The sequence below is a fragment of the Typha angustifolia genome, chromosome 9 (genome assembly GCF_048772165.1).
Source record: "Typha angustifolia cultivar Huaian chromosome 9, ASM4877216v1, whole genome shotgun sequence".
Lineage (NCBI taxonomy): Eukaryota > Viridiplantae > Streptophyta > Magnoliopsida > Poales > Typhaceae > Typha > Typha angustifolia.
In genome coordinates, this window is record NC_133247.1 from 2,548,164 (window position 1) to 2,572,593 (window position 24,430).

At 37.3% G+C, this 24,430-nt stretch overlaps 5 protein-coding genes across 6 annotated transcripts; 1 reads left to right on the forward strand and 4 right to left on the reverse strand.

Moving 5' to 3' along the window:
* Positions 1 to 490: 490 nt before the first annotated feature.
* LOC140767689 (uncharacterized) lies at positions 491 to 5,887 on the reverse strand. Its single transcript, XM_073107683.1, has 4 exons — positions 5,527 to 5,887; positions 3,355 to 3,616; positions 2,420 to 2,487; positions 491 to 964 (listed from the first exon to the last, which is right to left on the reverse strand). Exons 1-4 carry the CDS (start codon positions 5,659 to 5,661, stop codon positions 701 to 703), a joined length of 729 nt encoding a protein of 242 aa, XP_072963784.1. The 5' UTR covers positions 5,662 to 5,887; the 3' UTR covers positions 491 to 700.
* A 795-nt stretch (positions 5,888 to 6,682) lies between these two features.
* Positions 6,683 to 8,698, reverse strand: LOC140767168 (uncharacterized). Its single transcript, XM_073106987.1, has 4 exons — positions 8,519 to 8,698; positions 7,310 to 7,439; positions 7,035 to 7,220; positions 6,683 to 6,945 (listed from the first exon to the last, which is right to left on the reverse strand). The coding sequence occupies exons 1-3, from the start codon at positions 8,681 to 8,683 to the stop codon at positions 7,039 to 7,041; spliced, it is 477 nt and encodes a 158-aa protein (XP_072963088.1). The 5' UTR covers positions 8,684 to 8,698; the 3' UTR covers positions 6,683 to 6,945; positions 7,035 to 7,038.
* A 1,557-nt stretch (positions 8,699 to 10,255) lies between these two features.
* Positions 10,256 to 13,676, forward strand: LOC140767857 (probable polygalacturonase). Its single transcript, XM_073107930.1, has 6 exons — positions 10,256 to 10,407; positions 10,510 to 10,881; positions 12,034 to 12,154; positions 12,241 to 12,415; positions 12,514 to 12,584; positions 12,669 to 13,676. Exons 1-6 carry the CDS (start codon positions 10,375 to 10,377, stop codon positions 13,370 to 13,372), a joined length of 1,476 nt encoding a protein of 491 aa, XP_072964031.1. The 5' UTR covers positions 10,256 to 10,374; the 3' UTR covers positions 13,373 to 13,676.
* A 917-nt stretch (positions 13,677 to 14,593) lies between these two features.
* Positions 14,594 to 16,931, reverse strand: LOC140767525 (large ribosomal subunit protein uL5c). The gene is made up of 3 exons (XM_073107466.1): positions 16,569 to 16,931; positions 16,254 to 16,454; positions 14,594 to 15,159 (listed from the first exon to the last, which is right to left on the reverse strand). Exons 1-3 carry the CDS (start codon positions 16,857 to 16,859, stop codon positions 14,824 to 14,826), a joined length of 828 nt encoding a protein of 275 aa, XP_072963567.1. The 5' UTR covers positions 16,860 to 16,931; the 3' UTR covers positions 14,594 to 14,823.
* Positions 16,932 to 21,038: 4,107 nt separating this feature from the next.
* On the reverse strand, positions 21,039 to 22,927 carry LOC140767015 (beta-carotene hydroxylase 1, chloroplastic-like). Of its 2 annotated transcripts, none has more exons than XM_073106754.1 (6): positions 22,421 to 22,927; positions 22,278 to 22,337; positions 21,954 to 22,160; positions 21,737 to 21,862; positions 21,503 to 21,559; positions 21,039 to 21,358 (listed from the first exon to the last, which is right to left on the reverse strand). In XM_073106754.1, the coding sequence occupies exons 1-6, from the start codon at positions 22,778 to 22,780 to the stop codon at positions 21,269 to 21,271; spliced, it is 900 nt and encodes a 299-aa protein (XP_072962855.1). In that variant the 5' UTR covers positions 22,781 to 22,927; the 3' UTR covers positions 21,039 to 21,268. The 2 variants fall into 2 exon arrangements, with proteins under 2 accessions (XP_072962855.1, XP_072962856.1); XM_073106755.1 differs by having other exon boundaries at positions 21,503 to 21,593.
* Between the last annotated feature and the right edge of the window lie 1,503 nt (positions 22,928 to 24,430).

Genomic DNA, 24,430 nt, shown 5'->3' on the forward strand with positions numbered 1-24,430 from the left:
TCTGACCCTTGGATTATATTCATAGTCAAGCTTGGGAAATATCAGGAGAGTCCAAAATCGTCGACCCACGGAATCTTTGGACAGGCAACAGCTTCGCTGGCTTGCGACCCCAATAGCGCAACAAGCATAATAAAGTCCTAGTGCTGCTTGTGAGAGTTAGTATAAATAAAGACCAAAAGGGGCTGCACTAAACTAAGTTCACCAGCAAGATCATACTGCAATCACAAAGTCCTTTCCAAACTCTCCACACAGGTTGCTTACCTCTCCAGACTACTACGATGAGCAACAAGGCTGCCCCAGCTCTCCTTGCAGCTGCTTTAGGCGACGGCGTTGGATTTGGAGGAAGGAGGCCCATACCAAAAAGAGGACAAATAAAGGGCCGAATAGCGTCAAGTGCCGCGCACTCCATCGCCTCAATGCTTTTGAGAGCTATCCACAGCAGCCGCATCCTGATCAGAAATCCATTTTGATGAAAGCCAAGAACATAAGGTGTTGTATGACGAGTGTAAATTTCGATCAATTTTAATACATGAGTGTTTAATGTTTTCTTTCAGATTGTAAAGACAATGTAGAGACAATTTAAAATAGAAATTCATAGTTCGTTCCAAGCATGAATATGTCTAGTTAAAAGAAATTTGTGACTACTGGTACACTTTCAAGTAACGGTGACAATGATTTCACAGAATCATCAAACACTAGTTCAATCATGTGTTGAATGCTCTGCAGATTTCTGTCGCTGTAATGGAAGTGTGTCATCAATCTCCTGTGGTAAATCTGATTCACTACTTGATGGCTTTGCGCCAACCGACATGATGTTCTTGAACCAGGTACCCTGGAATCTAGGGGTACCTCTATTAGAATTGCTCGGGGACTCGGGTGTGGCTGGTGAATTTGTGGTTAGACCAGCCATGAATCTGTATGCTACTTTGCTGGCAGTCACAATCTCCGTCTTAGCTTGCCTAAACTGCAAAATTAACAAGAGTAGCAACAAACAAATTCATGCCCAATGCCTAATGAAAGTTGAAAAGAGCATGAAAATCAATTTGCAGCTTAACCAAAAAAAAGATAAGCATGCCCCATGCAAATAGATATTGCAACAAGACACAGAATTTCCAGTGAGTATTGTGTTTAAAGAAAATAACATAAAAATCAACATCTAAATAAGAAACTATGTCGCAGATCCCTGTAGGGACATAAAGTTGCACAAATCGTCTGGATAAGTTGCATTATTTGCAAAAGGATATAATTAGGGTGAAGACTTGGTCAGAAGAGGTAATCCAGTTGAATTATAGATGAACTAATGTTGCTTATGTTTTTACATCATCATCATACTTAATAAAGCACAATTCTCTTGATAATCTCTTCAGTATAACTAGGTTTACCAGCATCTCAGGTGGAGATTGGATTTGGCTGATATCAAAATGTCCAAGCTTGTCTATTTCTGCTAGGAGCCTAGGCATGCTTTATTTTACATCTAATAGAGGACCAGTTTCAAGTTGGTTAACTGATGAAAGTAGTAACGTACTATCAAGGTTATAGACTCTTACATAAATATCTGTATTGATAGCCTAGAGTCATATCTATGGATGACATAAATACTAAAATCAAAATTAGGGTCCAATGACACTAAATAAAAGTTGGTCATCAGTCAAAACAATGTTATATTTGTCAGTACCACCTAAGATGGAACTATTAATACTGACTTCAAAACGAAGATAACTATCAATGCAACTATTAATGTGATTATTCCACCTTATCTCCTGGAAAAGAATATATTTAAATATGCATAAAGTTTTCTGCAACTAGAAAAAAATTATTTAGATATGAATAAGGGTTTATGCAGCAATGATGGGACTCAAAAGGCTCTGGTTTAGGTCCAAGATTGCAAAAGTGATCTTCACATGAACAAATAGTATGTTGAAACTGAATTTGATATAAAGGGAGGCCACTGGGTAAATGCTGATGATCAGAATTATACATCTAGTTGACTGCAAAGGATTTTGTATCAGCAAGTTTCTGTCTTACCATAGGATGGACATTTTAAATGACTCGTGCACACTATGAAACCTCAATTTGCTTTAAAATAAAATATTCAAATATATGGAGGGAAAGTATGAACTACACATTACACATATATGTAGTGATATTATAATCCACATGAAGTAACTACTAGAGCAACTGATCTTTATCCAGGTAGCTATAAGCCTATAACATACTTTACCCACATACCAACTACCCCAAAGCTTAGGAGTAGGATTTTAGCCAACAATTACTGTGACATACACAGGTGACATTTAAACTAAAAGTTCTTACCAGGAATAAGATGCTGACATGATCTACTTATCTTGAAAAAAATAAATAAAAGAAAAATCAGCACAGATAGTGGCAATTAACAACAAAAAAAGACTAAGTTTCCCACCCGGAATGCTGTGTTCCCTGCAACTACCATGGCAGTATCACCAGCATTAGCAAAACGGTTAACCCAACCTGCAAGGTTATAAATTGCAGAATGATTAGCTATAGAACATTGTATTGTACTTCACAGGTACCAAATATATCTTCATTCAGCATAATTAGTATAAATGTGACCCAACTAATCGGGAAATCATTATCTAGTCTCTACTGATGTAGGATGTTAGGATGTGGAAGAATTTGTGACCATAACAGGAATAAAAACAATATGCCAATTCTAGAAAATTGTTTCCGGTTCCTATTACGAAAAAGTGTAGACTAGCACTAGCATAACATTATAGAATATAACGGAAAATCACTTGATGGCTGGTTTGGTTTATAACAGAAAATCTTTCAGACCATCAAGAGAGTCTAAAGACCACCTTCTGGAGGAAATTTAAGAGGGAAATCCTACCAATTATATGAGCAACTGAGATATAGACAGATGCACCTTGAAATTATGCTTACTAGCGACGGTATGAAATATACAAGTTTGTGGTGAAAGATTAAGATTAACAGAAACATCTAAGACAATTCTAACATAAAGCTACTACATACAATTACATCTCTCTCCCAGAGAGAACAAAACCTAGCAAAGGGAATTGCGCAAACTAACTGCTTGTGCATACTTACCTTCCAAAGAACTGGAATATAAACATAGAATTACAACTGAATAGCTGTCAAAACATCAACTTATTATGCAACCACCAGATAATATAGTGTGACAAAATAGTGCTAAGTGAATTCCACAAAGGATATAAAAACCATCAAAAACAAAAGTCAATGTATCTGTGAAATCAAAATATCATATAAAATATGCATAAGGATATCTTGAACATGATTACCAACAAGATGTCATGGTGACAAATGCTTCTGAAACAAAGACGATAAATTCCTTGTTACCTGGAAGTTTCAGCACACCTAGCCTTTCACAAAAGGCATCACAAAAATGGTTGCAGTTTTTCGCTAGAAGATCATAAGAATTTCCAGGCCAATCCCTGCTTAGTTCTCGCAATATCTGCTTTACTTCCAAGATTGAACAAGTGGTCTCTCCTAGAACAATGCACTCACGGTAGGTATACATTGGGTTCTTACCAGGTGGACAACTAAAGACTCCACTACCGTTTTCACAATACCCAAATGACCATTCTTCTAACCCGTAAACCTGTCAAATTGAAAACCAACAAAGTTCAAATCAGCATCAGAAATAAAATCAGATGTAACGTATAGATAACATAACCTTTTCCTATATAATGATAATGCATCAAAAAGAATAGTGAACAGCAAAATGATCCACCGGTAAGCAGATGAGCAGCATCAGAGGATAGAATATAAGTGTGTGCTAATATTAAAGAGAGGAGTAAAGAATCTAAGGATGCTGAAAATGACTACAAGTTCATCTTGCTGTGAACATATAATAATTATAATCATCAACGAGAAGTCAAGATATAAGGGATCCCTTAACATCAATTTTGCCAGTCAGCATATGCAAACAGGAAGTCATCTTCAAAGACAGTTAGACAAAGTCAATGCTGCATAAATAATATCCTTCATGAAGTGTAAGTTGGCTATTTTAACTTGTTGCATCCTCATATGAACCTGTAATAATTTGCATTTCAATAAAATCCTAAAGTATGATCAGAGATGGTCTTAAATCATCAGATGTCTTGCATCAGATCTTCTGCACCCTCAAGGTTTCAAAAAAAAAAAAAAAAGCTTTAACAGACTAAATCTCCTTGCCCCACAGATAGCATCAAAAGCCAACCTTCCCTTGAAGCACAAGCCTCAAATTGAATTAGAGGACTTCACTACCAAAGGAACAAGGTGTGGTTCACTAGAATTAGGTAAGGAAACAAGTTCTTGAGCCATGTGCAACATCCTGATAAGTAGATTTCAGATACTGATTGTAATATTGCTAGAAGATAACAAGGATTGTGAGATTTGTAGCTTATGACTGACATGCAGATCAACCAGAAGTGGAGGATATAGATGAAAACCCCAAATTTCTGCTTTGAATAATCTTAACATGCTGAGAAAGTGAAAATAATACTATCATCTTATATAAGTCAAATCAAAATTCATTCAAAACCACATAATTTAACAAGGAGGAAGTAAATCAAGCCAAATTTTTTTTGCTTTGAGTACATATAGACTAAACAAAGGCATGTATTAGTGGCCGACATCATTTAAAAATTAAAAAATTTGGACAAAGGTGATATAACCAAAGGATACCTAGGGAAGAAGACAATCAACAAGGGGAAAAGATACAATAGGCCAAAGAAAAAAGAGGATGAGAGACCATAATCAACACAAATTCAAAATCCATATATCAATAGAATGTCACTCTAAGAACCAGCTCACTCCTGCAATGTGACAGATGGATATCCATACACAACCAGAGGCGGTGAAACAAAAAAGTAAATGCGTAATTCTAGCATGCACAGAAGAACTCTGCATGTCTAATGGATGATTTACTGAATAAAATCTTCTCCTTAGCGTTTTCTTTTCATTTGCACTAAAAATTGAGTACCAACGATCATATGTAATATTCCCAACCTCACGTACATATCCAAGATCCTACTTTTCTAACTCAAACAGAACATGACGCCCCCAGAAACCTAAGATTAAATCAACACTACTATCAGGAATCACAAAATAATTTCCATCATTGTGTACTAAAGTACAGTGGAACTCAATCCCTTTCCATAACTATCAAGGTTTAACCAAAAGTACCATGACTACTTAAACTATTAGATCTTCGCACAGACACCAGTACACTCTCATCACAATGTACCTATCAACAACCCAATGCTAATATCCTCTCAGCGAAACCACTACGAAATACAACAGACATATACAAATCAAAATCACATCTCACCAAACCAAATCCTCGAAGTTCCGATGCATAGCAGATAGATTAGCAAAAAGAGCACAAACCTAACATCTTCGATCCAACAAAAGATCATTTACCACTCAAAATTCTAGATCTCTCAAATCGAAATAAAACCAAAGACTTCCGTTAAAGAAATTAAAGAAACAGGGGGAAATTGGAGAAGAGAGGGACGGATCGAGTACCTGGACAGCGCTGTGGAAGATGCCACCGAGGCCGATGCGGTCCTTAAAGATCCGGTTGATCTGGAGTATGGTGTTGTTGGTCTTCTCGGAATCGCTGTTGGTCACGTCGTACACGTGGAGTATCACCTCCTTCATCTTCTTCTCCTCTGCTTCCTTTACTCTTCTTCTCTTCCCTTCTCCCCCTCTCTTCTTCTTCTTCTTCTTGTATAAGCGAAGATTTGGAAGAAGGGGAAAGAGATGTTGATTCTTCCCAAATTAGGGATTTGACATGGGGATTTGCAATTTGCAACTGTTCTCAAACTTCCCCCACCTCTTCCTACTTGTTCCGATTCGACCACCGGCACCACCGGCAACTTCTGTTTATTTTGTATTATATTATTTTTTGGGGATGTGGACTTTGCGGAAATGAGCCAGATGGACATAATTTGCATAATTACTTCCGTGTTAGGCTGTTAGGGTAATTGTGAGGTTGGTTTTGCACATGTTTTCTGTTCGACAAATGGTCCAAATCTTTTTCTTTTTCTTTAAATCTAAAAAATGTGCATTTTAACACCCTGTCTTTTTAACCTATCTACGGTTTATACTCTCTATTTATAATATTTATAAATTGAGCCCAAAATTATATAATTATGTGCAGAAAAAATGTTGCTCCTAGACTTGTTAGCTAAATTAAATTGTCTACAATAAAAGAATATAAAAATACCTCACACAAGCTGTATCCAAACTAATTTGCTCTCTTTAAGATCTTTTGCTATCATATTCTTAAAAAAAGAAAAAGAAGAAAAACATTTTAATCTTTCTATATATTTATAAAATATAAGATTTGATTTGTAAATATTGAAAGTAAAGGGCGTAAACCGTAAATATGTTAAAAGGCTGCAAATTTTAAGTAAGGGTGTAGGGCTCAAAGTTGCAATGATGTTGTGTACCAACTGTCAGTTATATTGTAATAATACTTGATAAGGTTGGTAAAATACAATTATTATTCAGCATATGAACTTGAATTCGTAAGTGCTAATTTCAACAAACAAAAACAACTGATAGAATTAATTTTAGGGTATTATGAGGGCCCTTTTGCAAAAAAAATTACATCTTTTACAAGTTAATTATATTCATTTTTATAATAATAATAATATATTCTAATATTCACCGCATATATGCAATAAATGCACTCAAATATAAATACATATGTGACAATTAAATTACAAAATCTCAGTTTCTAAAGCTTAATGTTCCTCCATTTGATAAAATTCCCAAAACTTGGCAATAGTGTACATTGCTAGCTTATCATTATAAACAGCTAAGTATCTAAACTATACACTTTCCAAATACACCTTACTAAACTACAACAAGCAACTAATCATAACTAGCAGTTTCTTCACAAAAGCCATCCTTCTGCAGCCACTAATACTTCCACTCCTGCATAACATTTTGAAGACACATCATGTCAACAACATATATCACTAATGCATAGTATATCCTCATTTAAAGAAAACTAAAAGCTATACCATTTCAGTTGCCATCTCCATCAGTAGACATCTCCAGCAAAGAGAAAATAAGTAAAGGCCCAAGAACTGGAGGTAATGGCGGCTTGCTGAAGGCGATGAGTGGTTCCACGTTTTCGTTCATTATTCGACCTAATTCCTCAACCTTATCCTTTTCATGCTTTTGTGGAGTAGACACAGTCATCATCCCTGCTCAATAGCGAGTTCAATCAGAGAAAAAGGGCAACAAAGAATGATGATAACAGTAAAAAAAACTGTGAAAGAATAATTGGCATTACTCCATGTTCCGGTCATCGGACCAATTTGCTTGATTATATTCTTTACAGGCAATTTGTTGGTTCCCCTCACTAACATTCTCTGTTCTTTTACCTTCTCTTGTACTAAACTCCAGATGTAAGCAAATTTACCCTACAAGAAAATAAATGGAATGGACATTCATGAGCAGCATAATATGTGCCATATCATGACACTACTACATCATTTTTGAGAAAGGTAAATGTCAGCCGCAACAGCTCAGAAATCAAATGAAACTTAATTAATTCCTTTACTCTTATCATAAATAAAAATCCATCATGCTGCAATAGTTAGAGACTCCATCAAGAAACGCAATAATTTTAAACAAAAGCCAACTCCAGCCTCAATCGAATGAAAACAGCAACAGCTAAAAAATATCTGATCCTTCTATGTAGCCGCAGTTACTGGCATAGCAATGCAAAAAATTGTTGAAAATTATTCTCATATAGTGCTGATCCGCAGAAAACTTCTTTTTCTTGCACTTCTAGTACTCACAACACTTCGGACAGGCAACATTACATCGCATTGATGCATAGGGAAATCTCTTTTTATGCCTTCTCTCCGTTACATGTCTCAGACCAGATATCAAAAACAAGACACACACATACATTCTTACATGCTGGAATAAAATTATTAAAAAAACATCTGTCCAAAAGAAACTAGCTATGAAATTACCGCATTTATGGGGATTCTGATGTTATAGATCTGCTTTCACCAAATATACACATCATTTTAACATGCGTTTCGGCATATTTCACTTGCAAATATAGTGAAAATTTATCAGCTGAACTATGTCGAGTAACACAAATCACCTGTCTATCAGAAACTACAGTTTGCCATAAACATGCAATCCACCTGCGGCCTACTTCTGTGGGTGTCTACTAAAGCTTAATTAACTGTCACTCTTGGGCTATTGCATATCTAAACTTGCCTGACCCGTCTACTAACTAGAACAAGCCTAAAATTCGCAGATATATATAGATTCTTTTTCGCCATATGAAAAATCAAACTACGTATAAGCCAGTATGCAATTGCCCCCACAAGCTCTAAGATAAAAAACTAATCTAACAACCTAATTCAATCGCCATGTCTATGAAGAAAAGAATTGGCAGTTCGTAATTCCATCAAACATCACGGCAACTTAATTGAGAATATTATGATAATTTATTAAATAACAAGAGGCAAAGGCGTACCCTGGAAGCGGGAGTGAGGTTGATGTTAATGGAGCTAATTTTCCACGGACGGCGAAGAAAGGAAGAGACGACCACATAACCAGCGTTTGGGGAGGAAGATGGACCGAAGACTCCAGAAACTTCTGGGATCCTTTTTTGGGCTACGTAACTATAATTCCAGCCCATGTTAAAAAGTATTACTTTGGGCCTCCGGCCTAGTTATCTAAATGTTCTTAATAAGAAGTGCTTGGTACTTGAGGCGTGATAGGATTCGAACTTAAGAAAGAGTGTGAGAAATAAAAGATTAAAAATTGTTGATTGAGATTATATATGAATTAGTGTGTCAATGGGGTCCACGGTACACCTAACATGTGAGAAAGGTATACCTTGTGAGCAAAGCGATAGGTTTGCTTTAGCCTATTAGTAAAAGTAACACGAAGTGGTTTGCTGATTGGTCTCCAAGTGGAGAGTGTCCTTCCAAATTGGGGGATTGTGGATGGGAAGTGGTTCACACTCGTGATTAAATGGGACCCTGGCACAATTTACCTAACGCCATTGTTGCTTCCATGCCCACTACAGCAATTCTTTGCAAATTGGACAGCATGCCTGGAAGTGGTCATGTGGGGCGTACTAATTATAAAGGAATTATATAGTAGAGTTTGGAAGTCGAGTTCTGGGACTCGACTCCATTGGATTCTTGTTGGAATAAAGCTAGAAAGTATTAGGTATAATTGCAGGTACAGTGTTTATTCTTCGATAAGTAACCATATCTTCTTTAGGTTATTTAACTAATGATTCGCAATGAATAATGGTGTAGTTATTAATCTTAGTCAATCTTGTTAGGAAGAGCAAGTCGGTTACAAATTTGCAACATAGGATACTAAGCATTTAGGAAGAACTCAAAGAATCTTCCTCCAATCATTGAAAACTTTTAAAAAGTTAAAATAATCATTGAAATTATTCAATATTTTTAAAAATACCATCCCGTCAGTTAAATCTAATTAATCATTATTAAAAGATAAATTTGCCTATATATAAATTGTTTAAAATGCTTATAAAGATATATAATGATACAAATACCATAGTACAAGGATAAAAATTAGTTATAAAAATAAAGTATTTTAATTATTGACATAAATTTGTTTAATTTAATAACTATCTGTTAAGAATATTGTATAACTATTCCGCGAAAGACTGACTAACCGGGATGATAATTCTGAAAAAGGTATAATATTTTAATTAACATTATAATTTAAATTTTTAAAGAATATAACGATAATTATGATATTTAAAGAAAGAAATCAATGGCAATTATGTAGAAGAGAACCTTACAAGATAGTCCGGATAAATTGGGAATAACCCAATTTGACCCTCGTCATTTTGCACGTTCCCAGCCCTCCAATATCGGATGATGTCTCGGCCTCCCTCCACGAGTGGAACATTTCCCCTTCAAATCCGCTCCTGGATTGCGTCTCTCAGCGCTAAGATTTCCTTCCAAGATTCGCACTACTCGGTCCTCTCCTTACGGTTTTCTCCTATTCCCAGCCTTGTCGCCGAATTATTTCGCTCCTTAGAAGCTAAGAACTCACGTGATGCACCGATTTTAAACGGCACCCAAAATCTCAATCTATTAATAGTATTCAGTTAACCATTCAAATGTTAATTGATGGCTTTGTATGGTTACTGTTGCTCCAAAATGAAAGGTAGGGCATTTTAGTAAATAGAAATGCCACGAAATACGCCATTCCGCAATAGCAAATCCTTCTATAAGAACTCCTTCCCTTTCCCTCTCTCATAAGTCATAAGTCATCTCTCTCTCTCTCTCTCTCTCTCTCTCTCTCTCTCTCTCTCGAAAGTTGTTAAGGTAACGCCCATCAATGGAGTCGTTCCAAGCAAGAAGAAGACCCCCTGTAACTCTCCTCTCTCTCCTTTCGAGAAATTATCATTTAAAACCCTATCAAAATCGAAACTTTAGCATTACCCAACTCGTTTTTTTCCCCAAATGTTCACAGGCATTGGAAATCCTAACGCTATGGACGGTTGCAGCGATGGTCTTCTTCATTGGGACCGGCGAGTGTACCAGGATAAGGAACCACGTCCACCACCACCGCAAGCACGGCGGTGGGCCGGAGAAGGCTTCCAGTTACGCGCCGAGCAGCTGCCGGGCCCACGTGGTCAACTTAACGGACTTCGGCGCCGTGGGCGACGGCGAGACCTCGAACACCGCGGCCTTCGCGGCGGCGGTGGCCCATCTGTCCCAGTACGGGATGGACGGCGGAGGGATGCTGGTCGTGCCACCGGGGCGGTGGCTCACCGGGCCGTTCAATCTCACGAGCCACTTCACCCTCTTCCTCGACAGCGACGCGGTTATCCTCGCCTCCCAGGTGCGGTCACCGCCTCCTCTTTTTGGCCTCCGTGTCGTCTAGTGTTGTTATGGTGTGTTCACGGGACGCCACGAGATTAGATTCGGATTTGTTCGTATTATTAACCGCCGGTAAAATGAATTCGTTCTTAACGTACGTTTTACCATTTAGTGCCTGGCTGGGAATTTTGCATATAGACACGCATGAAACGGTTATTTGTATATCTAGCTCTATCTGCCAGTCATGTCGTATGATATGGATCGAGGGGTCTTCATTTCGTGCCATTTTCCTTCTTCATTCGTTTGAAATGTGCACGAGCTGACTTTTCGTATACTTGTTTGTTAATCTTTGGTTTACTCAATCAATTCAAAACTTTGTATGCAGTTATTCTTCGGATTTGGTCGCCTTTGAAGACCATGACTTTAAAAAGCCTTATTTTTCTCTCAGTAATATAATTTTATATTTTGATCATATAATCTCCTCGTACAAACTCTTTAGTGCTTTGGACCTAACGCTGGAAAATTTTAGACCATTTGGTGCGTACTTGGTGACCTTGAAATTATTGCCCACTTTCACTTTATTCCAATGCTTATGCTGCTGCCGTTCCATTATTCAACAGTAGTTGCTTATGATTTGACCTCTTTCGAAATTATATGTTCAACTACCTCAATTTAAGCCTAGGGGCATCCGCCCTCAAAAAGGAAGAAGAAAGAAAGTAGAAAAAAACTACCTCAATTTATTGCAAGAATTCAAATGTCCTTGTGTCTGGTACTGAGCAACTAAAGAGTATCTTAAGTAGTATTATGGCACTCATTTTTTCTTGGTCTCAAAACATATTTTTATGGGTATAACAAACTATAGTATGATTTCAAGCTCAGCTAACTCGTTGGAGTCCTACTTTACCATAACAAAGTGTTCAAATTCTCATCCTGAGTATAGAGAGTGATTTATTATGAAAATTCTACACGGGTGCATGGGCGCACAATCTGGGGCTGTTTCTTAGTAAGATTGTCTCAGTTATTTGATATATGGATTCGGAAGAATTTAACCTTTCTGTCTAGTTTATGGTTAACTTATGGGCTTTTGATCTATCAAATGAAAAACATAAGACTTTACCTATTTGTCATGCATTTAACAAACATTTAAAATAGTTTATATCATTTGATGTCCCAGGATATTAATGAATGGCCACCTATTGCTCCTCTGCCTTCTTATGGGAGAGGAAGGGACTTGCCTGGTCCAAGATACAGCAACTTCATTATGGGAACTAATCTTACTGATGTGATCATCACAGGTAGGTTAACATTTCCCTTCAATAATTCTGCTGCATTATTAGGTCATTCGTTGAAATACACTAAATTTTGGGCTGGTGGATTCTAGGCAACAATGGAACCATTGATGGACAGGGTAAGTTCTGGTGGGATAAATTCCACAAGAAGGAACTGGACTACACTAGAGGATACTTGCTTGAGGTTATGTTCTCAGATCATGTTGTTATATCCAACCTTACATTTGTTGATGCTCCTTCATGGAACATCCATCCAGTCTATTGCAGGTTAGATCTTTTCTTTTGTTCACTTCACTAGCATAGAAGATTCTATTCAGTTGTATTTGGAGTAAATTAACTTGACATATGTTGATTCAATTCTGCAGCAATGTGATTGTCTCAGGCATCACCATTCTTGCGCCAACTGATTCACCAAACACTGATGGAATTGATCCAGGTACTTTCTATTTCAATTTTATTTTATTTTGCTCTTAGCATCTATAGATAGTCATCATAAACTTGTTCTTCTACATACTACCAGACTCTAGCTCTGATGTCCGAATTGAGGACTGTTACATTGTGTCTGGCGATGACTGCATTGCCATTAAGAGCGGTTGGGATGAGCATGGAATTCAATTCAACATGCCAAGCCAACGCATTGTCATCAGAAGGCTCACCTGCATCTCCCCTACAAGCGCGGTCATAGCCTTAGGCAGTGAGATGTCCGGTGGAATCCAAGACGTCCGGGCCGAAGACATTACCGCCATCAACTCAGAATCCGGTGTCAGGATCAAGACCGGCGTCGGAAGGGGAGGATTTGTAAAGGATATCTTTGTCAGGAGGATGAACTTGTACACAATGAAGTGGGTGTTCTGGATGACCGGGAACTACGGTCAGCACCCTGACGAGAATTTCAACCCTGACGCACTACCGGACATTGAAGGGATCAATTACAGCGATGTCTATGCTGAGAATGTGACGATGACAGCTAGATTAGAAGGAATTCCGAAGGATCCTTTCACTGGCATATGTATTTCAAATGTGACAGCACAGGTGGTGAACTCTAAGAAGTTGCAATGGAACTGCACAAACATTCAAGGGGTGTCAAGTTCTGTAACTCCTACACCTTGTCCTTTGCTGCACGATCAAGGATCGTATGGGTCGCCATGCAAGTTCCCTGAAGACAGACTAGATATAGATTCTGTTCAGATCAATAGATGCTCATTCAGAAGAGTACGAGTTTGAAACGCACTGCTTGATGTTTCTTTCTTCAGTTAAAGCATCTGCTAGGAGTAGTGGACGTTCTGCTTGTTTCCAGCTTGAAAGATTTAAGGTTTAGCCTCTGGTTTTAGTGGTGGAGGAATAAAAAAAAGGCTTCCTACCGGTCATCTTTGTCGCTCTTGGTTATCAAGCGATATCTTTAATCATAATATAAACAGTTCATTTGTGGAATAAACATAAATTTATTCCAATTTCTTTATACTAGTGTATAACTAAACAATAATTTATCTTAATAATAGTTTACTAATACATATTTTTCTTTCTTATCTTCCATCTAATATTTGTATATTTATCAATTACTAATTTGCCATTAAAATGACATCACTTCAATTAATTATCATCATTTCAATTAATTTTTTCTTTCGTTTCCTCTTTTAGTTGTTGGCCAAATATATCTATTTTTTATATCACATTAAATATAATAATTATATCATTATATTGGTTTACAACCAAACATCATAATAATTTAAATCGTGCCAAAATATTTTTTTTTGTCACATCAAATATAATAATTACATCATTCTATTGCTTTACAACTAAATACCAATAGTCTAAACCAATATAAGCTCTTGCAAGTTGAAAACATGGACATAGCTAAATTAGTATGAAAAGTTATTCCATATAAGTAAATGCCCTCGAAGGTTTACTGCAATATAAGTAACAGAAAAGGAAGGCCATGTCCAATGCACATCAAAAGGAAGATAGGTTACAACAATGGTACTAAATGAGAATGCCATAATCCAAGATAAAACCAGCCCGTGAAATCAATTTATCTCTCCCGGCCAATGCTTCCATGCAAATGAATAATACACCACCACGTTATTCAAGTCATGCATCACCTGCGGGGGTTCGAATAACACTGATGGTAATACTGGCTCATGCTGCAGCATGCTTGATTGAACCTAAACTTAATCAACTGAGAAAAATGCCTTCCATTATAAAGTCACTGCACCACTTAGGTGGGTTCAAATTCATTAAGACTCACAAGACAGTGAAAATGCTTCAGCATGTGCGAATTAACCTTATCCTCTTCAACCAAGAGATTGGATATGAACTAGGAATCATGGCTGCTTCTTATGATACTTCATGCAATATGGCAGTAAACAAGTGAATTTCTTCAAAACTATGATCAAGAATGTGCTGCTGCTGAGCATTGAGTTTACTGCCTAACATAAAGAAGACTGCTAACATGAAACTATGGCTTGAAGTGTTTCTAATGAAACAATTAGAAACAGGATGCTGTGCATCTTTTAGTCAAAAAATAAAGCATGAACCTATGGGTGTAACAGAGCCTTATGACGGTTATCCACAATAGCCATTTGATACACAAAACAAGCAAAATCTGGTCCGTAAAAGGTCACGAGAAACAGCTTTGTTTGCAAGTTTTAAGGAAGAACGTAAAAAGTAATCCACTCTCAGTTTCTTCCACGAGATTTGGACTCAAAATGGATAGCCTTCTTCTTCTTTCTGCGCACCAGTACAGTTGGTCCTCCTCCCTCTCTAAAAGGCATGCCTAAGAGAGCAAGCAGTCTCTGAGCCTCATTATCCGTATTCGCGGTGGTCGTTATGCAAACATCCATTCCTTTCTGCTTACCAAGGGCTTCATACCTGATCTCTGGGAACACACTCTGATCACGAAAGCCGATGCTGTAATTTCCATGCCCATCAAAACTGTTAGGATTGACGCCTCGAAAATCCCTGGTCCTAGGGAGGCCAAGATTTATGAGCCTATCGAGGAAGGAGTACATTACCTACCATTGAGTAAAGTACAATATTATTAAAACCAATTTTATATAATTAAATTCAAATTACGAGATTGAGCTATACTTTCAACCACATAGAAGAGAGGAAATTAGAACAAAATTCCAAGTACATTTGTGATAAACATCTTTGGGTGACAGAGCAGATTTAGAGTGGCAGAGATCAGATCGACTAGTTAAAACAGATAGCTTAAAAAGATGAAGAGATCCAGATAGAAAGCAACTAAACAATCACAAAAGACCTAATAGAATCCTATGAGCAATATCATCAAGAAGAATATAGGGCTCACTACACAAAGAACTCTCTTTGTATAAGTATAATTGCCTTATCAACTTGAAACTGACAAGGAAAGACCAAAAGATAAATATACTTTGCCTCGGTGACTATCTCATCTGCAAACTACAAGTTCTAATCTCATAAGACTCAATTGTGCTTTATTTTATCTACATGGCATTGATATGGATTAGCAATCACATGCTCAAGAAAATTAGATTTTGTAACTCACCTATCTTACTTGAGTAAATAAATTTCTAACTCGCTTATCTAGGTAACTACGTGAACAAGAGGAGCAGAGAAAGCAATGAAAGGCATGGCCTCAATTTTTGTTATCTTTTAGGATATCAAAAGAACAAACCCATCTCCCCATATCTCTAAAGTCTCAACTAAGAAATTGAAAATTAAATAACACCCTCTATTAAACATATTTGCAGTTTCAACCCTATACTCATTTTTTTATTAATTAAGAGCAAACTCATTAAACAACTTTTATAAAAATATATTTGAGAATAGTTTATATTTAACTAGACAAAATGTACTTCTCATAAGAATCAATTTCCCCTGCATACCATTAGCTCAGCATCTCTACTAACTGCATCCAGCACAGGAGGGTCCTAAGAGTTCTATTTGCTGAATTATTAAAGTTAAAGCCTAATCTACAAAAGAAATTCTCATATTTGCAGCTAACCATCATATTGTTATAAATCCCTTAACGGACATTCTACCAAATATCACCCTCTACCAGGTACATTACATAATGTAGAAGATATCTTTTAGCAGGATGGTTGAGACTTGAGATATTACTTACATTGCCGCGAAGTGTAACAGCAATTCCAACAGTAGCACCTTCCCTAAGCTTAAACGTAGCAATAGAGTTCTTTGCCTTCGTCTTCACTGGCCGCTGCCCGGTAATCACAGCCAAATCCTTTATCGCAGCTTCTAACCCCTTAGAATTCTGCTCCGCATCACCCATCCCGCAATTCACCACTATCTTCTCTATCTTGGGTACCTACCACCACCAAAAGATCATACCTTTACCCAAAAACAAAAGAAACCCAAATGGAAAATTTGCATAAAGAGAAGCTACGAAACCCAGAAAAATAAAACAAAAAAAATCAAACACCTCGTGGACATTCTTGTACTTGAACTCCTCCGTGAGGAGGGGGACGACCTTCTCGAGATACGTGGTCTTAAGCCGATTCACTTTCTCAGCCTCAGAGCGGTCAAAAAGCACGATGCCGGTAGACGACGTCGCCGGCGCCGTCGGGGTGGCGGATACGGCGGCCCTCACGGCCGGAGGCCGGATTCTTGGACTCACTCTGATCGAGGAGCGAGGAGTCGACAAGGGGAGGGGTTGCAAAGAGTGGGAAGAGGAGAAGGATAAGCGCATAGCCGTGGCTGCGGTCGCCATCATAGGCGGACTTCGCAGTAGAAGGGGGAGAGGAAGAAGTAGAAGTGTGGATGATGATTTTGATAAGGTAAGGGGCTCCTCCGTTCGACTTTTGTGTCCCTCTATAATTGCTGTGCCTGCCACGTGTTTGTGAAATTGTCAAGGCCTTAAAAGGCCTAATCGGGCTTGATCTTGGTCCGGCTGAGCTAAATATGTGGACTGGGCTTAGACAAATTGGATGAGAGTCGACACAACTTACTTAGTTGTCTTTAGCCTGAGCCTAATCGAGTTAGTGTGAGTCTGAGTTAGAACCAAATCTACTAGTATGTAGTTAGTATACATATATTATAGATTATGAGTTGTAGGCTAGATAAATAGGTTAGCTCTTTTTAATTAAAAAAGAAAAGTCTAAACCAACCACACAACGAGAGATTATAACATATGACTCCATGCATAAAAGTGGTTTGACCTGACCTACAATAGAGGGTGTACTTAATCTCGGTTCATTTAGAGCTACTCGAGTTGTAAATTAGCGGAGCTCAAGCTCAATTATTAAATCCTCAAATTAGGTTTTATATCTTGCATAAATATAGTTTTTGTGTTTTACTTTAAGTAGTATTCACAGTCACACTCTTCTACCAGTAGTTTGGCTCATAGGTTCTATTATAGTGATTTATAAATTAAGCCAATTGAGCCAAGTTTGAGCCTGGCACTATTAGTGATTTCTAAGTTAAGCCGAATTAGGTTGAGCCTACTTTGACTAACTAGCACTTTCTATGAGTTTTTGACTAATTTAAATTTGTCTCAAATTTTATAAGTCTATACAAAATTAAGTGTGTTTTAAAATTACTATCTCAATCAATAATTTTTAAATATAAATTATTTAATGGGCCAACGACTTATATAAAAATTTAAAATTACTCAGAAAATTACCAAAGATTCTTTTTCATATAAAATCACTTCTTAATTAATAATTTATATTAAATCACTGATAAAAAAATAATAATTTATATAGAAATAAAAATCCTATCCAACTTGGCAAATTTTTTGAGCGAGTTGTTTCTAAAATTTGTCGAACGAAACAGTGATTTCAAAATCTAACTAATTTTGTATATAAGTTTTAAAATAAGAAAATTTGCATATAACATCCTATTTTTAATATAATTATAGTTTACATCCTATATTTTATTATTTGTAAATCGTATCTTATGATTTAGTGAATACGTATAGAAAACTCTCTGTGTTAGATTTACACTAACACCGTAAGAATATTTTATTAAGTAGAGATATTTTATTTTTAAAAATAACTTAAATATTTTTATTTTTAAAATAACTAAAATATTTTTAGTATGACTTGATTAAGTATATTTTTATATATTTTTTAATATAGTTAACTTACTAATGGTAAGATGTTTTCTGCATATATTCGTTAAATTATAAGACTCGATTTATAAATAGTAAAAATATAGGATATAAATTATAATTTTATTAAAAGATAGGGTGTTATATATAAATTTTTTTAAAAAACATATTAAACTAAAAAAAAAGGAGGGCTAGTTTGGTCAAAAACTCCACTTTCCATGATCCACTTCTCTCGCCCCTCGGTTATGGAGAAAATGTTTTATATTATTACACTCTCACGCACTGAGAGAGCTGCATAGAACTCGATGGACTATGGGCCTATGAGCTATGGCCCTTGGTTTCAACATTATAATATATATATATATATACATATATCAACAAAGGTCCGTCTTTATGTGAACCATTAAAGTATGACCACTTTCACTATCCTCACCAAACTCTTTCTATCTAGTTGCTATTTTCACACTTTTAACATGACTCACTACAACCCAAAAGTACAGATTAGATATGCATTTGGTAAGATTATCTTTCCATATTTGTCCGACCAAAAATAAATACTTCCTTTTTCAATCACCTAAAATGCCAACATATATTATCTTCTCTTTTGACTTTTGACACAGTACATTGATCGACATAAAAACCTCTGGCAAAGACTATCTTGATATGAGCATAAGGCTACGTATAGTTTGAGGCTAATTCCAAACTTTAATTAGTTAATCTTATTTTTTAGTTTTATTTTTTTTAAAGAGTAAATTTAATTAAATATTAAAAAAATAAAAAGATGTTTGATTATCAAATTCAGGAGAATTCATAAATTCAAAGCAAATAAGGTTTAATCTTTCATATTTCCAAACTCACTTAAAAAAATAATTATATTTCAAGAGTAGCGCACTAATATCTGACCGACCCACGAAGGAGGTAAGATTAATGTCCAAATTCTCTATTGGCCAATATTTTTTAATACCGGCAGCAGATGGTATTAATTAACTTACAAACACCTGGCCATGATGCTTTAGCTCATCCATAGTTTCTATTTCTATTTTTTAAATTAGTTTTAGAAGTCACATGCCACACGCTGATTTTTTTTTAATTTTTTCTAAATTAGTATTGGGATGAGATATTATATTTATATTATTTTATGGGTGGCTCACTAGCTCATCCATTATTTAGTTAGACATACGTTGGTTTGAGACTTTTTACTAAAAAAAATTAACTATCTCACTTTACTCATAAATACATGAACTAATTTAAAAATTTTGAAGCATAGAAAGTAAAATAATTTTATGCATAAATAAAATATATATATATATATATATATAATACCTTTCACTTTTGATGTGAAACCTTCCATATGTATCGTCCCAGCGTGAACTTCCCTCACTAGCCCCAACTACCGGCTGAAATCCTGTTTTAATGCTTGCTTCCCCCGAGGTGACACCGAAGGTCTCTTTTCTTGCACCCCCTCACCTCCTCCAAGAAGTTGATCCACTGCATTCTTGCAACATGACAAACGAACAATGGGATGGCTTCCTAATTAACCACCCGCTTTGTCCCTCTCGCTCTGTTTCTTATTAGCGTCGCTCAAAAGCTTCGTTCTTTTGTTTGAGGTAAAATGATGCGAAAACGCTTTCCCCGTAAAAGGTTTCCCTTGAGAGCGATTTAGTGTAAGTTTAGTAGCACCTTCTTTTTCGAATAATCTTATAACGAAGGTTATAGTAATTATAAAATACATTTAAACAGTGCAGTAGATTGGTATATATATAATTTCCACCTCTCGTAGAATGGGAATTGTGGGATAAAGTAATCATATCGTGACTCATCACTCATGTGTATTTGGTCAAAGAATGGAAAATTATAGGTAAAAAATTAGTCAGCTGTGTCAGATTGACCGCCTTAGTTTTGAATAGAGTTCTGATCAACATGAATTGGTTCAGACGAAGAGACCCATATGCTCTTATTTTTTAATATATTACTCAACCAAACGTTTATAGGTAAAAAATCTACTATATCAACCAAATGTTCATATGGAAATTAACCTCATAATTTTTGATCAAATGTTAATAAAACTCAACTATTGAGCTACAGTATTTATCTTGTTAAGAGAATTTATTGAACAAATCGAGAGTATCATTGAAGGCTTCTCGGTATTTATGGATTACTGCTCTAATGCTTTACTTGGTGAAGCTTTAGCTCTATACGAGGGAACCAAAGACTAGCTTCTAGCTAGCATTGTTAGAAGTGCCCAATTCCTGGTTAATTTAGTGACTCACTAACTCTTGCTAAACTATTAAATAGTCTAGAAATTTTCATTAGATATATTGTTCTTCATATTATCTAAGAGTACTCTATGTGGCCCACTCTTGGTTCTTTCGTTAGGATTTGTTTTACGGGTAGGTAGACGGAACAACATTGTCCCTTGACACTTAGTGCAGCACATTCTATAAATGATTTCCAGAATCTATTCTTAAAAAATTCTTTTATTTTGTTGTTAAAATGTCGTTGGCTACCGACTATTTTGTTATCCGTATCTTAAAATTATGTGGATGGGGAAGACAATTGAATAACATCTGTTAGGTAAACATTTTATGATACCTATTTATTAATATAGTAGATAAAATATTGGTCCATATTCTTTTTATGCAAAAATGATCGATACTTTTGGGATTAACGTGTTTCCACCCTCTCACTTACCTCATTTAGAGAATTATAGAACCGGCATCAAAAAAGTTTCTCTAATAGATTATAAATTAATAAGTATTCAAATTATCATGTTCAATGAATATGAAATAGGAGGGCACTTAATTAAAAGAATACCTGAATTTGTTAGAAGATTATCTCACGTAAGTAACGATATTTTTTCTCAACTAATTGCATCCCACGTGAAGTGGAACCACGTCAAAAACTATCCCACGTCTAACAACATCATCTAAATTCCCTTCAAAATATTGACGACTAAAAAAATAAATAAAATATTAACCAGACTAATTTACAAAACCGATCTTCTTTCCTCACTAAGTTAGAATCTCCCACATAACCAACTCGTGGTCTACAATCAAAGAAGCAAAGAATGCTCATCCTCTCAAATCTAAGCTGCTACTCCTTTTAATCCTTCTACTAATCTCCTTCTCCAACTCCTCCAGGCCACCCACCTCTTCCAGCTCCTGGGATGACAAACAAACCAAGTTAACTAACAGAATCCCACAAGTGGAGACATGCATGTGGAGCAGTATAGGCCCTTCTTTCTCTGTCATAGAGAAAAGAAAGAGAGACAAAAGACAGTGATAAGTAAGAGATCCACCGCTCACCTTTGGTCCCAAAAACAACCCATATGGCACCCCTTCGAACTTGTCCGTGTGGTGGATCTGAAAACCCACGCCACAAACATACAATTTTAGCCTGACTAACAATAAAAGAATTGTGCACATCACACCCTGGATTTGTGTATCTTTGCAACTCAACACATTTCCATTCAACTAGGGTCAGATATGCAAATTTCCCAAGAAATCGAATTTGGAGATTGAAGCGATGGTGCTGCTTACCTGATGAGCGGCCGCTACTCTCCGAAAGTAAGGCACGTTGGCGATGGGGCCCACCGCAAACCGCCGGTGGACCAGACCGTCATGGACGAACATATAGGCCATACCGAACAGCGTAATCCCCAGCCCCTGTTGTAAACAGACACGTGGACGTCAGATCATCCACACAGAATCCAATCCGAGAGAGAGAGAGAGAGAGAGAGAGAGAGAGAGAGCATACGGCGCCGAAACAGAGGCCAGGGACGAGCCCGCGGTTAAAGAAGCCAAAGGCGAGGAGCGCGATGGCGGGCACGGCGTTGATGATGGCGAAGACGTCGTTGAGCTCGAAGGGACCCTCACGAGGCCGGTGGTGCGACTCGTGCATGTGCCAAAGCGACGCGTGCCACAGAGCTCGATGAGCCCATCGAGCCCAAAACTCCATTCCCACCTATAAGACATCCCCCAAAACCTCACTTCCATCGGGAAATCTTCTAATTCTCACCATTTGATGGGAATTTAGATTCAAGAAGTCGAATCTATACAAGCAGAGTATTTTGGTGCTTACCGCTGCGCCTACGGATAGAGCAAAGGTCCCGAACATTTCGGTCATCGGCACCTCTCCTCCCTAAAAGGGAAATTAATTGTACTCGATTTAGCAAGTTGTTGGATTAGCTTTCGCTAGTGCTGGTTGTAGAAGAAGAGGATTACCTCCATTTGCCAGGCGAAGCGGTAGTAGACGGAGGCGACGGCCATGGAGGTGATGCCCAAGCTCGACATCACTGCCGCCACGAGGTACGTCCTCCGCTCCGACTGCTTCCGAGCCATCTTTTCCAAGATCCTCCGATCCGCCTCGGCGTCGTTCTTGACCTCTTCTTGCTCCTCCTCTTTGAAAAGCGCTTCGGCCGCCTTCTGCTTCCCAAGCACGAAGCATACGGTCACCGCCCCGCGCAGCCGATGGACCGGCTGCGCGCGGAGGCAGAGCGGCGGGAGGCGGAGCACGCGACCGCCGGCGGTGAAGAATGGGTTGGCTTTAAGGCTGGTGGTTGCTGCGGAGATCGCGGCCGCCATGCCCTAGATCTGGCTAGTCTATTTAGCACTCCTTCTCTATCGCTTTAGTGCACGACCTTATACGGCTTTTAAGAGATCGGAGAAAGTTCCGAAGTTGGAAGCGAGCGAGAGAGACGGCGACGACAGGAGTGATTAAACGCAGGTAGACTGCAGAAAAGTTCCCTGAGGTCGACTCTTTAAACAGATCCGCTCTATAAAACTAGCACTCCCTTCCTCTTTAATTACGGAAATGCCACCCTAGACTAACCTAACAAACCAAACTATAAAATACGTGTTAAACTTTAATAAGTGCACGTTTTTTCCGGGGGTTTTAAAAGGAAAGCCGGTAGACAGTATTTTATTAATAATATAAAAGAGATATAAAATTTGACACAAGAAACATTCTCGGGAAGCCTTCATGCCTTACGTTCAACACAATTAAAGAAACTTGTATAAAGTATTTTCAACTCAAAGATGCAACCATAATATCTAAGTATTAACAAAAGAGGTAAGGCGATCAATTTTTGGACAACCCTCATAACTTAGGTACAATATGCATTACAATATGTAAAATATGATATTAAACTCCACGAGTTTAAAAGATTAGCAAATCAAACAATTTTGCTAGGAATACATACGCAAAAAAGTTTGCTGCGCAACAATTTCATCACGATCTTTACTTTCCTAGCCATGCATAGTTTTATAATCACTATACTGCAATAGAGAAAAGTAGCACGAAAAGAAAATATTTAACCTTCGTACTTTAAAAAACAAAAGGTAGGAAAAGAAATTTTGAGCTACCACAAAAACAATGAAAATGAGTGGTTACAGAAAAATCACACAACCTTCTTTGTCTAAGTCCAACCTCAATCATTAGTCAAAGAGACAAAAAGTTCCTTCCTACTTCTCTCTACCACCCAGCTAAAGACCGATATGAATACATAGAAGGTAAAAATGAAGAATCCTAAAAGCCAGTTCAATGCCTCGCCACTCTGATGAATGATTGCAAGGAGAGATCAAGTCCAAGAGGTCAAGAAGAAGAAAGAGCGGGAGGAAAAAAGAGACAATGTACAAAGGGAGAAGAAGAGAATAAAGAATAAGGGTCTCGTAGGGAGGAGGAAAATTTCCCCCCTTAGCCAAAGCAACTAGGAGAGGAGAGAAAGAGATGCTCAATGCGGTAGTAAAAGTTTCTCTCCGTGAGAATGAAAAAAGGAAAAAAAAAAAAAACCTAGCAAACCCTCGTATGGGAGATGAAGTACACATTAGGGAACACCAATATGTCAATTCCTCTTGTAGTTAAGGAAGAAAAGGGAGTCGGCTGTATGCTTGACAATAATTAAAATCCCATTTTGCCTGCGTTCTTGAGTCTATGCATTATACCTAAATTTGGTTAACCTGGAATGTGACATGTCGAATTGAAAGAAATGGACTAATATCTAAATCTCTCGTAGCTTTGCAAATTGCAGCAACCTAGAGTCGTCTTTATGCAAGAGAGCTCCTAAATTGATAGCCTTTGTGGCATCTCGTTTAGAGATCATTCTCATTTCAATTTCGTTGGATCATAGGTTGCATGAAAAAAATATGTTAGCTACTTCTCAATGCTGATGCGAGTTGAATTTTATTGTTTTCCATCAACTTCACACATAAATCTAGCAAGACTTGAGATCAGAA

Excerpts from the sequence above, each read along its gene's own strand:
- LOC140767689 (XM_073107683.1), bottom strand. The coding sequence starts at position 5,661 with ATGAAGGAGGTGATACTCCACGTGTACGACGTGACCAACAGCGATTCC. Across the intron at positions 3,617-5,526 it reads TCTTCCACAGCGCTGTCCAG|GTTTACGGGTTAGAAGAATG; the intron begins GTACTCGATCCG and ends TCAATTTGACAG. Across the intron at positions 965-2,419 it reads CAGGGAACACAGCATTCCGG|TTTAGGCAAGCTAAGACGGA; the intron begins GTGGGAAACTTA and ends TTAATTTTGCAG.
- LOC140767168 (XM_073106987.1), bottom strand. The coding sequence starts at position 8,683 with ATGGGCTGGAATTATAGTTACGTAGCCCAAAAAAGGATCCCAGAAGTT. Across the intron at positions 7,440-8,518 it reads ACCTCACTCCCGCTTCCAGG|GGTAAATTTGCTTACATCTG; the intron begins GTACGCCTTTGC and ends ATTTTCTTGTAG. Across the intron at positions 7,221-7,309 it reads TCCGATGACCGGAACATGGA|GGATGATGACTGTGTCTACT; the intron begins GTAATGCCAATT and ends GCTATTGAGCAG.
- LOC140767857 (XM_073107930.1), top strand. The coding sequence starts at position 10,375 with ATGGAGTCGTTCCAAGCAAGAAGAAGACCCCCT. Across the intron at positions 12,155-12,240 it reads TACTGATGTGATCATCACAG|GCAACAATGGAACCATTGAT; the intron begins GTAGGTTAACAT and ends GGTGGATTCTAG. Across the intron at positions 12,585-12,668 it reads CACTGATGGAATTGATCCAG|ACTCTAGCTCTGATGTCCGA; the intron begins GTACTTTCTATT and ends ACATACTACCAG.
- LOC140767525 (XM_073107466.1), bottom strand. The coding sequence starts at position 16,859 with ATGATGGCGACCGCAGCCACGGCTATGCGCTTATCCTTCTCCTCTTCC. Across the intron at positions 16,455-16,568 it reads AGTACAAGAATGTCCACGAG|GTACCCAAGATAGAGAAGAT; the intron begins GTGTTTGATTTT and ends TGGTGGTGGTAG. Across the intron at positions 15,160-16,253 it reads CTGTTACACTTCGCGGCAAT|GTAATGTACTCCTTCCTCGA; the intron begins GTAAGTAATATC and ends ACTCAATGGTAG.
- LOC140767015 (XM_073106754.1), bottom strand. The coding sequence starts at position 22,780 with ATGGCGGCCGCGATCTCCGCAGCAACCACCAGCCTTAAAGCCAACCCA. Across the intron at positions 22,161-22,277 it reads CTCTATCCGTAGGCGCAGCG|GTGGGAATGGAGTTTTGGGC; the intron begins GTAAGCACCAAA and ends GATGTCTTATAG. Across the intron at positions 21,863-21,953 it reads CTGGCCTCTGTTTCGGCGCC|GGGCTGGGGATTACGCTGTT; the intron begins GTATGCTCTCTC and ends TGTTTACAACAG.